This window comes from Boleophthalmus pectinirostris, unplaced genomic scaffold, assembly GCF_026225935.1.
Source record: "Boleophthalmus pectinirostris isolate CB_2022bp ecotype Guang Dong unplaced genomic scaffold, ASM2622593v1 HiC_scaffold_4, whole genome shotgun sequence".
NCBI lineage: Eukaryota > Metazoa > Chordata > Actinopteri > Gobiiformes > Gobiidae > Boleophthalmus > Boleophthalmus pectinirostris.
In genome coordinates, this window is record NW_026571353.1 from 16,562,128 (window position 1) to 16,575,770 (window position 13,643).

At 35.7% G+C, this 13,643-nt stretch overlaps 2 protein-coding genes across 2 annotated transcripts in view; one reads left to right on the top strand and one right to left on the bottom strand.

Moving 5' to 3' along the window:
- Nucleotides 1–196: 196 nt before the first annotated feature.
- LOC129411254 (uncharacterized) lies at nucleotides 197–4,957 on the top strand. Its single transcript, XM_055161510.1, has 17 exons — nucleotides 197–224; nucleotides 311–390; nucleotides 977–1,069; nucleotides 1,184–1,257; nucleotides 1,538–1,781; nucleotides 1,859–1,992; nucleotides 2,075–2,187; nucleotides 2,419–2,525; nucleotides 2,608–2,707; nucleotides 2,782–2,974; nucleotides 3,196–3,376; nucleotides 3,441–3,654; nucleotides 3,934–4,094; nucleotides 4,163–4,267; nucleotides 4,358–4,455; nucleotides 4,529–4,607; nucleotides 4,753–4,957. Exons 1-17 carry the CDS (start codon nucleotides 197–199, stop codon nucleotides 4,801–4,803), a joined length of 2,055 nt encoding a protein of 684 aa, XP_055017485.1. The 3' UTR covers nucleotides 4,804–4,957.
- Nucleotides 4,958–6,374: 1,417 nt separating this feature from the next.
- The window catches only part of LOC110169793 (transmembrane channel-like protein 2-B), a 7,942-nt gene continuing 673 nt past the window's right edge, over nucleotides 6,375–13,643 (bottom strand). The window contains exons 2-19 of the mRNA XM_055161511.1: nucleotides 13,165–13,558; nucleotides 12,115–12,261; nucleotides 11,451–11,541; nucleotides 11,291–11,372; nucleotides 11,098–11,204; nucleotides 10,837–10,935; nucleotides 10,605–10,747; nucleotides 10,387–10,534; nucleotides 10,015–10,209; nucleotides 9,762–9,941; nucleotides 9,386–9,544; nucleotides 9,175–9,303; nucleotides 8,514–8,581; nucleotides 7,435–7,674; nucleotides 7,090–7,215; nucleotides 6,901–6,979; nucleotides 6,695–6,824; nucleotides 6,375–6,609 (exon numbers count right to left, since the gene is read on the bottom strand). Of these exons, the coding sequence (XP_055017486.1) occupies nucleotides 6,389–6,609; nucleotides 6,695–6,824; nucleotides 6,901–6,979; nucleotides 7,090–7,215; nucleotides 7,435–7,674; nucleotides 8,514–8,581; nucleotides 9,175–9,303; nucleotides 9,386–9,544; nucleotides 9,762–9,941; nucleotides 10,015–10,209; nucleotides 10,387–10,534; nucleotides 10,605–10,747; nucleotides 10,837–10,935; nucleotides 11,098–11,204; nucleotides 11,291–11,372; nucleotides 11,451–11,541; nucleotides 12,115–12,261; nucleotides 13,165–13,558 (2,738 nt within the window). The 3' untranslated portion in view covers nucleotides 6,375–6,388. The remainder of the gene's footprint in view (nucleotides 6,610–6,694; nucleotides 6,825–6,900; nucleotides 6,980–7,089; nucleotides 7,216–7,434; nucleotides 7,675–8,513; nucleotides 8,582–9,174; nucleotides 9,304–9,385; nucleotides 9,545–9,761; nucleotides 9,942–10,014; nucleotides 10,210–10,386; nucleotides 10,535–10,604; nucleotides 10,748–10,836; nucleotides 10,936–11,097; nucleotides 11,205–11,290; nucleotides 11,373–11,450; nucleotides 11,542–12,114; nucleotides 12,262–13,164; nucleotides 13,559–13,643) is intronic.

Sequence of the window (13,643 nt, forward strand, 5' to 3'; positions counted from 1 at the left end):
TTATTTTTTCACTTTTCACATATAGAAAAGTGTTAGAGAAAATGAAACTATGTGTTATTTGAACTTTACTGTGAGACATCATTGGACCATCTGTTATACTGAATATTTCCTCCACTGTTTAGCGCCCGCTCGTCACAAGTCAGTGTGGATGAAGAGGTGGGCTGCTTTCAGACGATGGTTCAGTAGCAATCGGAGAATGCATCACAGACAAGAGTTTAACCAGGGTACAGAGTGCATATATTCACTGATTGTTGGTTATGTTATGTTATGTTATGTACTAACTAAGAGAGCTCCAATCTTCTATGCTCAGGACTGACAAAGTTTGATCAAACTTTGGATGCTGAGAAGATTTACATTCCCTATGAGTCTGCAGAGATGTGTATTACTCAGGTATATGTGTATTACAGACTTTGTAGTTTAGTTTGAGAGCATCATGTAAACTGCTGTTATTGCTCACTCTCACATGGTTACCACTGTGCGGCTCATCTTATATATATATGTGTGTGTGTGTATGTGTGTATATATATATATATATATATATATATATATAATATATATATATATATATATATATATATATATATATATATATAGATAGCTAATGACATCGAAAGACTCAAAAGAACACATCTGGACATAGTGAAGGAGCTGGAGAGTAGCTTCAAATCAACTGCAAGAGAAAACCAGGTTCTTATTTTTGTTCAGGCATAGAGATTTCAAGTAAAATTTTGAAATTATTAACACATTTCTATCGTGAACAGGAATGCATAACGCATCGTATCAGATCTCATTACCAGAACAAACTGAATAGTCTAAAAAAGATGCTTCATCTATATCAAGAAAAAGTGGAGATGAAGAATGCTGATTTGGACAAACAAGTGGTGGTTAGCCCTCTTACAGTTTTCTGACAGCGTCTGTTGTTATTTTATATGTTTTAGGTGTACTTTAGAGGTACTTTATGTATTTTGTCTTGTAGGCGTTGTCTGCACAGAACATTCAACTGCTAGAGGAACAAAAAGTTGAGAGAAGGAGGAGTAAAGAAGAGGCTTTACAGTGGCAGAAGGAAAAGGTTGGGCTTGAATATATGCACTATTGGTCACTACTTCCCCCTGTGGTGTGATTTGAGCATTGCATGGTTAATGAGAAACTCAGGGCTCTTTTTATGTTTAATTTGTCCATTCAGAGCAAAATGCTGGAAATGTTTTCAAATAGACTGGACATGCTGCACAGCCACCAGGCTTCAAGTGAGTCTTTTAGGTATTCCTTGCCATTTTGCCCATTTAGATTTAGGGCAAATATTTGATAAAACATGATACCACTCTTGAGCTGTTGTTGAGTTACATATTTACTTTTTACTTACTTTTAACTTATTATTGCACTAATATACCTGCTTTATATTGTCTGAAGCACTGCAGGAATTGCAAATGGCTCGACAAGAAGTGGGAAAAGTTCAAGAGATGCTTGTCCAGTCCCAGGATCAAAAAACCAAAGAAGATGAGACCAAAGCCAGTTGTTTCTGTTCATTTCTTGTTTGAAGTGTACAATCAATGTTTTTATTATTATTTTTATTATTATCATTTTTTATTTTTTTTGCTTACGTTTCACAGGCCTGCAATGAGTCAAATCCTCAGTTAGAGGGCGCCAAACTCCGCCTCGAGGAGTTAAGGGACAGTTTGTACAAAAGGGAGAGGGAAATAACAGAGCTGCTGGAGTCTCAGAGTCCAATTCCATCTGTGCCTTTACCAGCATGCACTGTCCTACTATCTAGCGTCATCCAAAAGGTGCTGTTTAACTGAATGTGCTTCAATATGGCATACAAGCTGACATAGTGTGGTTTATTTTATTTTATCTTCTCCAGGCTAAAGCTATTTGTAGAGCCACAGAGGAAAGTAAAGCTCTTCTAGTCAAAATGATTGAAGAGAATCAAGTTTTTTTGAAAGAGACCCAGGAAAAACTTGGCCAACTAGACACAGAGGGAGGAGACAAGGACCGGTGAGACTATAGATATTTGTGATTTCACTATACACCCAAATGCTGTAAATTGCAGCTGATTTTTAAATGTCTCCTCTTTTAGATCAGAAGAATATGAGTCACGGCTTATTTTACTACAAGAAACTGTAAAAGAGTTAGAAGTTACTCAGCTGGCATTGTTCTGTATAAAAACAGGACAAGTTCCTGCTATCAGTGGTAAATAAAGATGGTATCTTCAAATACAAGTTTGAATAGTGACAGAGTTGAATGGATTATAGGTTGATTCCTTGAATTAGCCCATCCTCTAACCAACTGAATGCAACCTGGAAAAATCTAAACTCCCCATGTTGTAATTAGTGCACCACCCCAGTCCTCAGTGTATAATCAAAGATGCAAGGGAGTAAAATACTGTTTTTGTTATGCTAAAATTCTTTGCATGCACACTAGAGTGTGATGCCATATCTGAACTGGAGGACATTTTGGGACAAGGGACAGTTCAAACCTTAGAGGGAGTCAAAGGTTTTGCTGAGAAGTTTATTACTCTCCAGGATGAGGTATATTTTCTTATTTATTTAATCATTTATTTTATGTCAAGATAACAATTATATAATTAATTGTATGTGCATTTGTGCCCAGATGAAACTAATGAAAGAAGAAAAAAAGAAGCTAATTGAAAACTACACATCTGAAAGAACATTGAGAAAGAAGTATTACAATACAGTGGAAGACCTGAAAGGTAGGTATTACTTTGTTTTGCCTAATATTTGTCCATTTATCTATAGCCTACTTTTTTTACTCATTTTTACTCAGGTAAAATCCGAGTGTTTTGCCGTATCCGCCCTGTGAATCAGACAGAGGCCGCTCAGGGCAGTGCTGCTGTTGTGGAGAAAATAGATGATTATTCAGTAAATGTGGAGACCCCCAGGGGGCCCAGGGAGTTTCAGTTTGACCAGGTGTTTAGTGCTGAAGCCACTCAAGAGGACCTGTTTCAAGACGCAGGCCGGTGAGACCTTATACTTTACACTTTATAATTACATATTGGCACAATGTTTGCCTTATTTTAATGTTTAATAGTAATTTTCCCCTTGACTGCATGTTCATTAGGTTTAGTTAAAGGTTGTGTTCATTGGGATTCATATTTTTATTTATATACTGTCTGTACCAAAAAAAAACTAAAAACATTATATCGACAAACACTGACTTCGATTAAAAATATTTCTCCAGGTTAATCCAGTCTGCCATTGATGGCTACAACGTCTGTATTTTTGCATACGGCCAAACAGGCTCTGGAAAGACCTACACTATGGTTGGTGACAAGGAAAGGAAGAACCCAGGAATTATGCCAAGATCTTTCAATGCTATTTTTGATATAATACAAGAAAACAACACCAAATTCAACTTCAAGGTAAAATTTAAACAAAGGCTCAAAATAAACCATGTCTTACTATACAGCGTTTGTGTTCTCTCAGGTGTCTGCCTACATGCTGGAGCTGTACAATGACCGGTTGCAGGACCTCTTTGTGAGTGCGAGTGGAGAGGCTCAGAGCAAACGTGTAGAGATCAAGAGGAACAGGAAAGGAGTGGTGTTCGCCCAGGGAGCAGAGACCAAGGAGGCGTCCAGTGCCCAGCAGCTCTGTGCTCTGTTTCAGCAGGCCTGTGCCAACAGACACATTGCAGAAACCAGTAAGAGATATAATGGTTTCATTTTAAACAAAGCTATTGATCGTTTAATACAGTTGGACCCAAATTACAGTTAACTCATATATTTAGTTTAAAATGTATCCCAATATACTGTAATTAAAAACAAAATTTATAAATATCCTTTAATAATGTTATATTTACTCTCTGTAGCTAAAATGTCTAACTCAATCTGAGGTCCCAAATTTATTTTGTGAATATAATCTGATCCAGTTTCAAATTAATTCACTAGTTTTTAAGTTTTTGTATGTTTTTCTCTGTCAGAGATGAATGTAGAGAGCTCTCGGTCCCACCTTATAGTTGGCATCAAAGTTGAGAGCAAGAACTTGACCAATGGGAGTATCAGCACTGGAAAACTGAGCCTTGTAGATCTGGCTGGAAGTGAGAGGGCTGCTAAGACAGGTGCAAAGGACCACAAGCTTAAGGTCTGCTCTTTATGTACTGTCAATATATTTTATGCTTTTGCTTAGTCAACAAAATTACCTTTTTGTAGGAAGCTAACTCTATAAACAAATCTCTAAGTGCCTTGGGGGATGTGATCTCTGCCTTGTCCTCTGAACTTCCCCATGTCCCCTACAGGAATAGCAAACTTACACAGGTAAAGGCACAACATCTATCTCTATGTTCTTCTCATTTATACCATGTGTTTAGAAAATAAAGTATTTATAGGTATTAATTGTTTTGACAGATCATGCAGGATTCGCTTGGGGGTAATGCCAAAACATTGATGATTGTAAATATATCACCATCAGAATACAACCTTGATGAGACACTTACTTCACTCATGTAAAGAACCTCTAAACAAGATTTTTATTTCAATGTGAAACAAACCCTAATTAATGTGTCTTTTACATTTTAGCTATGCAACAAGGGTGAAAGCCATCACCAACAATGCTCAGAGATTTGTGGATAGCAAAGAGATAGCTCACTTGAAAGAGGTGTGCTTCCTGGCAACCTATTCAAGCAAATGGGATATTTCAATACCACTAAATATTACATATCTGATCTGTTTTTGTTTTTTGTTTTTGTTTGTTTTGTTTTTCTTCTTTCCCATTTATCTTTCTTGTGCAATCTATTTTGAAGATAATCTCAAAACTTAAAGCTGGACAGACTGTGGAGGAGGAGGATATTTGAAGTTTCTGCAGTGAAGGTTTCAACATAAATAATGCCCTTGACTTTTGCAAATAAAGAAACAGTTCATAAAGAGACAGTGAATTGTATGCATACCTTCATGGAGGTTCTGTGCCTTTTAGCCTTAACTTCTTGCATCCTGTGTTTTAATAGCTGATTGGACTAATAAAACTAAAATATCATACAAAATGAAAAAAAATAAAAAATGCTTTCTGTGTTTTCTTCCTTCCTCTGAATGTGGTGTCAGTCTGTAGGCAAACAGCAGGCGGCGCCATTGCACATCACATGGACGCAGACAAATTCACTGGGTCCACTAGTCGGTATTGTTCTTAATAGTAGCTAAAAGAAATCCCTTACGCTTGTTTATAGTAGATTAACCAGTGGAGAAGCCCCACCGTGGTCTGTTCTTTAACCAGGGACTGTTTTGTCTGGCTGAACTTAGGGCGTATGTCAAAGAGTCCTTCTATCAACAGTTTCTTCAAGTCTAAAAAAAAAAAAAAAAGGCCAATGCCAAAGTCCTGAAAAACCCATTCTAGTCGACAAGGGATCACAGGTATAGTAGAACACTGTATGACTATTTAAAAATGTATCATATTAAATGCTGAAAATATATTGTGTTTTTATCTGGCCTAAATAGATTGATCAGAAATAGTTTGATAAGGTGGTGGCATTGATAAAGAGTGGAAAGCAGGAAGAGGCCACACTGGAGTGTGGTGGATCTGCTTGGTGCTGACATGGCTTTTTTATTAAACCCAGTGTTTTCAAATGTGACAGGTGACATATGCATTGTTGAAGAAAAGGCACTCAGTACTTACAAAATACATAATAATAATTAAGGCCTACTAATCATTTTTCTGTGTCCAGTACAGTTTAACATAATGAGTTTACAAATTATGTTAGTAGTCACTGAGATGCAACTAATTAATATACATATATTTATTAGGATTAACTGCTGCAATGCTATGAGTGCCCAGTGGCTTCAAAATGTCAGGGAATGGCAGAGAACTGTGATTAATCCCTATCAATGTGATATCTTTTTCAGTTTAGTAAGTAGTTCTTTTAGTAAATATAAATATGTAATTTCAGGGGAGAATATGTCCGACGATACAATTAAGGCTGTCATAACAATGACCATGAAACTGTCACAGATGGTTACGAAAGTTGGATTAATGTTTCTAATACAAAAAGTTGAAAGAATTGCACATATGGACTGATTGACAAATTTGAAAGCACACCATCTTATGTTCCTATATTCCTTTTGTTTTATTGAATCAATACATTTTGAGACTGGAGATGTCATTGACTTTCATATGTGGACAAATTAGTCAACAGTACAATGTCAAACAGAAAAGCAAGTTTTTGTTTATAACAAAAGTTTAATTAAAATAATATAAAAATATAATACAGCAATGTACAAGTATGGATTTCTTTATGAAATCAAACCACATTAATGACCAGTAAACTGATTCAAATTCTACCACATTTATATAATATTGTCCTCCACTGTAATATGTTATTAATATGCATCATGTATTCAAAGAAAACCTACTATTCATTCTCGAAAGAGTGCTGAGTGTGTGTATTCATATTATTTAGAGGCCCCACCTCGACTGCGCTCCTTTCCAGGTTGAGGCCCTTTAGGATTCGCAGTAGGTGCTCCTCTCGATCCAGGGGCTCGTGTCACTGGACTTTTGGGGTTCTGTGCAGCCAGTGACACCTCTTTTTGTAAATCTACTTCTTTCTCACCCTTTTCTGCTTTCTTTTTAGGCTTTGTTTTGGGTGACTTGCTTCCTTTATCAACCACAACCTCTGAGAACAATAAAAACACAACATGGTCAGGAGGACAGCTTAATTCGAAAAGCCTTATTTAGTGTTTGTTGCCAAGACAGCATACCTGGGGGTGGTTCTTCCTCTTCTTCAGGTGGGGGTGCCAAAGACCTATTGGGGAGCAGAGCCTCTAAGTCTTTCATCACTTGGTTAGTACTGTCCTTGTTGTTTCTTCTATTCTTTTCTTCATCTCGAGCCTATATTGATGACACAAAATTTTATATCAGCTCCACTTTAACAAAAAAAGACAATCCAAGAAAATAACATGCTGACCATTTGCATTTTCCGTTTAAGATCATTGTTTGCTTGCTGGTATCCTTTTGAGGTTGTATTAAGGTAGTAAAGTGCCAGGCTTAGAAGAGGAAAAAAAGAGAATTAAACTAAGTATCGCGATATTGTGAGGGGTTTATATTAAAGTACTGCCAATGATGTTCAACACAACAGCCACAAAATTGCACTTACATCATGAGAAGAACTGCAGGCATAATCAGCCCAGGGTTTGTAGCATATGTGAATATATTTCCTATGAAGGCAGGTAGATCATTTTCTATGGTCTCCATTACAACATCATACATCTTCTCCTGACCACTAAAAGGAAAATAAATTCAGGTTATAACAAAATCCATTTTAATATTTATATTCACAGAACTGTTGCCCATATAGTGGGAATCATTTTCCCTACATGCCCTTTGTTTACACATTAGTTAAAGGTCCAAAACAAGACCAGTAACAGCTGGGCTTGCATGTAGTATTTTCATCTTGCATTTATTTATTAGGTTTTATCTTATTCTAACCAGAGTTACTGACCTAAATGGCCCGCAGTCAAAAGATGGAGGTAATGTCATAATAGTGTAGACAACAGGCAGCAGGCTGAGGAAGAGCACAAGCAGCAGAAGTCCCATGTAGAAATTGTTTGACCGTGAAGCCTTGAAGACTCGCTCATGAGGGACATTACAGGACATTACCGCCCAGCACTGATAGTACATGGAGGTCAGGAGACGGAGAACGTTTAGACCCACCAGACCAGGGGCATAAAAAGCTCCCATCCTGTAGAGACATTTCAGATACTGACATACGTATGTTGTAAAATATATTTTTATGAGCTTTTAACCATGTTATAATGCTTCCCCCTCATTATTATCTTACCCAGCAGAGTTGTATTTTTATTGATTTCTCCATGTTTAAGAGTCATATATATATATATATATATATATATATATATATATATATATATATATATATATATATATATATATATATATATATATATATATATATATATATATATATATATATATATATATATGACTCTTAAACATGGAGAAATCAATTTATATATATATATATATATATATATATATATATATATATACACATATATATATATATATATTTATATATATAAACAACAAGAACAGTGCACAGAAAACATTCATCTTAGAGAGAAAAGATGCGCTGTGCCAGATTTAGCTACAAGCTACTTTCCATTTGCAGTCATAATATTGTGACTACAGGTGAAACAAATAGGGTTTTAAAATGTCATGTAGCTACTTTTCAACAATAAAAACACATCATTTAATGCCACTAGACCAGTTTCAATTATCAAGCCGATTTTGATCAATATTGCAGTTTACAATGAGCGAAACATAAAATTACAACCTACATATGTATTTTATAACAAAAATACATAATCTTATATGGACTACACCAATCATAAACAAATGCATTTTTTTCCTGCCAAATGTTAATGCTGACATCGAGCGATTTAGATTGCAATCAGTGAACTAGCCAATCGATGTAACAGTATGTCTTTAGATGGTAGGGGGAAATCAGATCAATAATTCAATAACATTAGAGAAACACTGATTAAACCAATACCACATTACCATATCATTCCTTGATTGAAGACGAGTCCCAGTACATTGCCACTAATATCAAACTCTCCATAAGAAGGCTGGAAAAAAACAACATGATTAGCATATTGATTTATCACTTTACATCTCCTCTTCAGGTCTCTATTCCCTCTCTGTAATTAAGTTCTCAGGCATAGATCCAGTTTCTCTGCATGTTAGGCATCGTCTGACATGCCAAATGTCATTGTCTAGTATCGGGTTGACATGGATTCAAATAATGAGTCACACAGTGTTCAGTAACTGCTCAAGAAAAGGGTTGTGTAATGATAATACTGAATTAAAAGTTCAACCATTCAACTAATTTTACACAGCGATAAAAGCATAAAATGAAAATATAACATCTGTATTTTAGTGAATGACCTGTGAATTGAATTGTTATCATTAATTTTTATAGGTGTATGTAATGTTCAGGTGCAGGGTGCTGCCATGGTTATTTTATTACTTTGTCTGAATTCTTGGATGAATTCAATTTTTGTGCCTTTATTCAACCGCAGCTGTTTTTTACGACTAAGAAAATACTAATACTAAAAGGTTTGACCTGTGAGATGAAGTTTAATACCATACTGTGGAACATTCCAGGAAACAAAATAGCCATCTCCATTGATACATGCTTTTTACAGCAGAAAATACTTACAAATCCAGCTTCCAGATCCCAACACCAGCAGTAGTTGAGAAAGCGCACAATGACTGCTCTTACAAAGTCACCAATGAGAATCGTCAAGTAGGTCACTTGCATGTCTGATACAATAAGCTTCACAAATTCCTAAACATAAAATAGACATAGCTTTATTATTGAATTTTAGTGTATGTTATGAAGAATAATAGCATATAAGCTGAGGACTTACTATTCCCACCCCAGTCTCCCAACATGGGCCTCTCACTACATCAGCAGGGTGGATGTTAGGTGGAGGAATATCAGTTGTATTGTGAAAACTACTGTAGTTGGCGTAGTACTCATTCAAAGCCCATATGGTGGAATTCTTGATTATTTTTTCTTTCTCCAGCTAAAAACAAACAATATATATATATATGATTATGATTATTTTTTCTTTCTCCAGCTAAAAACAAACAATATATATATATATATATATATATATGTGTGTGTGTGTGTGTGTGTGTGTGTGTGTGTGTGTGTGTGTATATGTATATGTATGTATGTATGTATGTATGTATGTATGTATATGTATATATTGTTTCTTTTTAGCTGTTATAAGCTTTCACCTTAGCAGTGACTTCATCAAAAAGAGCAAAGAGAAATGTGTAGAGATTTCCCAAGAACAAGGCAAAGATACGCCCAAGCTGCCACTTCAGAGCAATACGGGGATGATAGTCCTCCAATTCAGCAATGGTTTCAAACAGGGGCGGGCACACCAGTCCAAGAAGAGACATTACAAACTCAACCTAAGAACAGTATAATGGGCTGTTACTAAGTATGTGGTAATAATGTCATGTGCTGTGCTTGTTTTGAACTTGCCTCATTCTTTTCAAACCAGGAGAGTTCATCATTCTCCATCTCAGCAAACTCCTGAGACCGCTTCACAACATAGTAGATGAGGAACCCACTCCCCCCAAGACTGCACAGAATCATAAAGTTTGCCAAAACCCGAAGAAACCGACGCAGGTGGATGTTCTCATCTTTTTGGTTCTCCTGCTCATCTACAATGGATTCCTACAATGGCAAGTTAATTAATATTTTGTGAGTTAAAAGTTGGGGAAATGCATCCAACAATAAATCAATAAATATTTAAATATAACTTGGAATACAAAGCCAGTCAGTGATTTTAAGTGACTCTAATAATGTTGGGTGATTCAGCAAAACTTAAAAACAGGAAAAACATCTACTAACCTTGAAGCTTGTTGTAATGGAGGCATATTTATTGTCTGCAGTTTCAGGGTTTCCAATGAGATAATCCCAACTTGTGAACATTTTCCAACTGAAGGTGAACTCCCCCTCTTCTGCCCCTTCACCTCCTTCATTTGAATTTCGAGCCATCCTTCAGTGAGGAAACACATGATAAATTGATGCAAATAAAATTAAAGTGATAATATAAACATGAGTCTCACGTTCTAACAACAACCATCAAGCTGTATCCGAATATGCCCACACCCACTAGCAGATAAGACAGGGGCAGTCTGAACTTCAGCACTCCTATCATCCGATCATTGTTATAATAGCCATAGAAAAGAAACGAATATTTGCAGTATCCCTGTAAAAATAAAAAATAGAATGAGATCGAAGTGAAATATGTTTTAGTGAAATAGACACTGACTGGAAAAAGAAGGAAAACAAAATCACGTTAAAGTCAAATAGAACAGAGAAGTCCATGGCTGTGTCCTGCTCTGGTCTGGGCACTGTCTTTCTTGCAATGGAGCCATAAGGAAGGCCCATAAGAATCTATCAAAAGACAACACAAAATGTTAGTATCCTATTGTATAATCTGAATATGATTTTAAATGGTATATACATTTATTAGTTACATGAAATATATCTATTTAAGAGTTTAATAATAACTATTATATTTCATCCTAAAACAGAATACTCATAACAAATTTGTACCTCAGGCAGTATGACCAGCCCAAACATAAATCCAAACAACACCAGATTAAGTCCATACATCCACCGGAGAAAAATAAAGTATGACGCCACGGAAGATCCAAAGTGACCTGTTGCAGTCACAGAAAAAGCACAAATAACTAAGTAAGTAACAAAACAAAAAGGTAAGTAATGTTAAATATAACATGACACCAACTTTCTACTTCTTTAATCTTTCTCTCCCAGGGTATGCATGCAGTTTTAAAGTTCTCAAAGTCACGTTTGAATTTTATTAGTTTCTGTAATTAAATAATAGTGCTGTTATTTTCAGAGATATGAAAATATTTCATAACAGAGTTGTTAAATGAGTGAATTACCTTTGTCATCATAACTTTGTAAGCATACCACTTCCGACCTTTTCCTTTCCCAAGAGCTCCTTCAAACTTTTCCACAAACTCTTGGGCCTCTCTGTTTCACAAATTAAACAGAAAATTGTTAAAACAAAGTTGCTAAACCACTTGCCAAACGCAAAACTATCACATGAATTATTTATGTCTTGACAACATGTATAAACATCAGCTTTGGTATGATTTACTGATTGATGATGGTAGGACTATGTTGAGAGAATAGGGCCAGGCAAAGAGCACGTCAGTCCGCCACAACAGCATGCATTAAACAGTGTCAACCTCATGAAAAAGTTAACATAGCAAGCCTCTCATGTTGCCTGCCGTAAAGTTTGCTTACTGAACTGTATTTAGAGAAACAAGTTAGACACACGCTGACCTACGGAGCTCTTGGCCTCAATTTAAGATTGATTAATACTAACTGCGTTCAAATGAAATGAGATTTTAATATATGCAACACAGAAATAGGTCAAAGTCAAAATGAAAAACTTTAATTATGCAAGATCACATCACATGTACAGGACATAAGTGATGGTATAAAAGTAGTATACAAGAAAAACATGAAAGTAGAAAATAAAGTGGGGCTGCAAAATCTAATTTCACAACACTATAATAAAATATATATACATATTTTTACTTGAGGTGTACAAGTCTCCTCTTCATGCGCCATGGTTTGGTCCTTAATGTAGCAATAAGTTTCTTTTTTTCCTCCACTTCTTCCTTCAAGGCTTCCATCTCTCCTTCCGACATAGATTCTTCATCCGAGTCAGAATCAGATGAAGAGCTAATGTGGGAAAGAGTAGCAACCAAATCTGAGCTCTACAATTCATTAAATCTTGTTATCCATATGATGTAACCTCAGTGCTATGTTATTAAGATAAAATATTTGTGGTATTGGGGAATGTGCAATATTTTACTTCTATTGCTCCAACTTTTTGATTATGGCGTCAACAGTGTCAACAAAATCCATCTTATTATTATTGTATTAGAAATACAAAGTATGTTTGAGATCTTAAAAACAAATCGATTTGTTATTTTAGGAGTCCCTGTTACCAGGGTTATAAAACAGTAAACAAATTAACATTATTCTGATCATAGTTTATGAATTTTAACTTAGTTTACTACTGTTACCATAGTTATAAAACTGTAAACCAATCACCATAGTCTTAGCTTAGTTTATGAATCTTAGTTTAGTTTTCTATTTTGGCAAGAATAAACATGCATAACAACATAATTGGGGCTCATAGATAAATGATTGTTATGGCCCATTACCTGGCTATTTATGCACAAGCAGTGTTATATTATTTATAGAGATCTGAAAAGAAAGAAATGGCCCCAACTGAACATACATGGGGATTGCAAAGTAACATTTTAAGGTAAATTTTCTCAGTATTTATGAAAATGGCAAATAAGTGAACCATGGCATGAATCTAAGGCAGGCATACTACTGTGTGTGGAACATGAAGTGGAAATCTAGTGTTGCAGGGTCATAAACCGTGTTTTAAGGTAAACACAGAAACAGGTAAGAACTGTGTACATGGATTAAATTGTAAGCCGACTGTGGACATGACATATATTCAAGAAACTAATGTCACTCCAGTGGTTTAAAGTGTACGACCACCTGAGTATATGCCACATGATCTGAGTGGAATGGAGCATGAGGGTAAGCTCTTAGAGAATACTGCACCTGCCCTTCTTTTTCTTGTCTCCACCTTTGCCTTTGCCTTTGTCTTTGCCTTTGTCTTTATCTTTGCCTTTCCCCTTCTTGTCCTTGTTCTGCTCCTCTTTGGTCTTTTTGGACACCCCTTTGCCTCCTGTGTTTCTCCCATTTTTTTTCTTCTTGTTGTCCTCTTCACTCTCTTCTTCACTCTCATCCTTGGCTTTTTTCTTTCTTGTTTTGGAGCCTTTTTTTACACTTCTGTCTTCATCATCATCATCATCATCACTGTCACGCTTTTTCTTTTTCCGGCCTCGTTTCTTTGGTGACTCATCCTCATCTTCATCATCTTCATCATCGCTAGTTTTTTTGGTTTTGCGTTGGGGTTTGGCCCTTCTGTTTTTACTTTTCCTCCTGGCCTCCTCTAAAAGACACAATCATGTATAGAATTTTGAGCCATTTAGACAGTAAAATAAATCTTATATTTTAAATATCTAATATTAACAAAA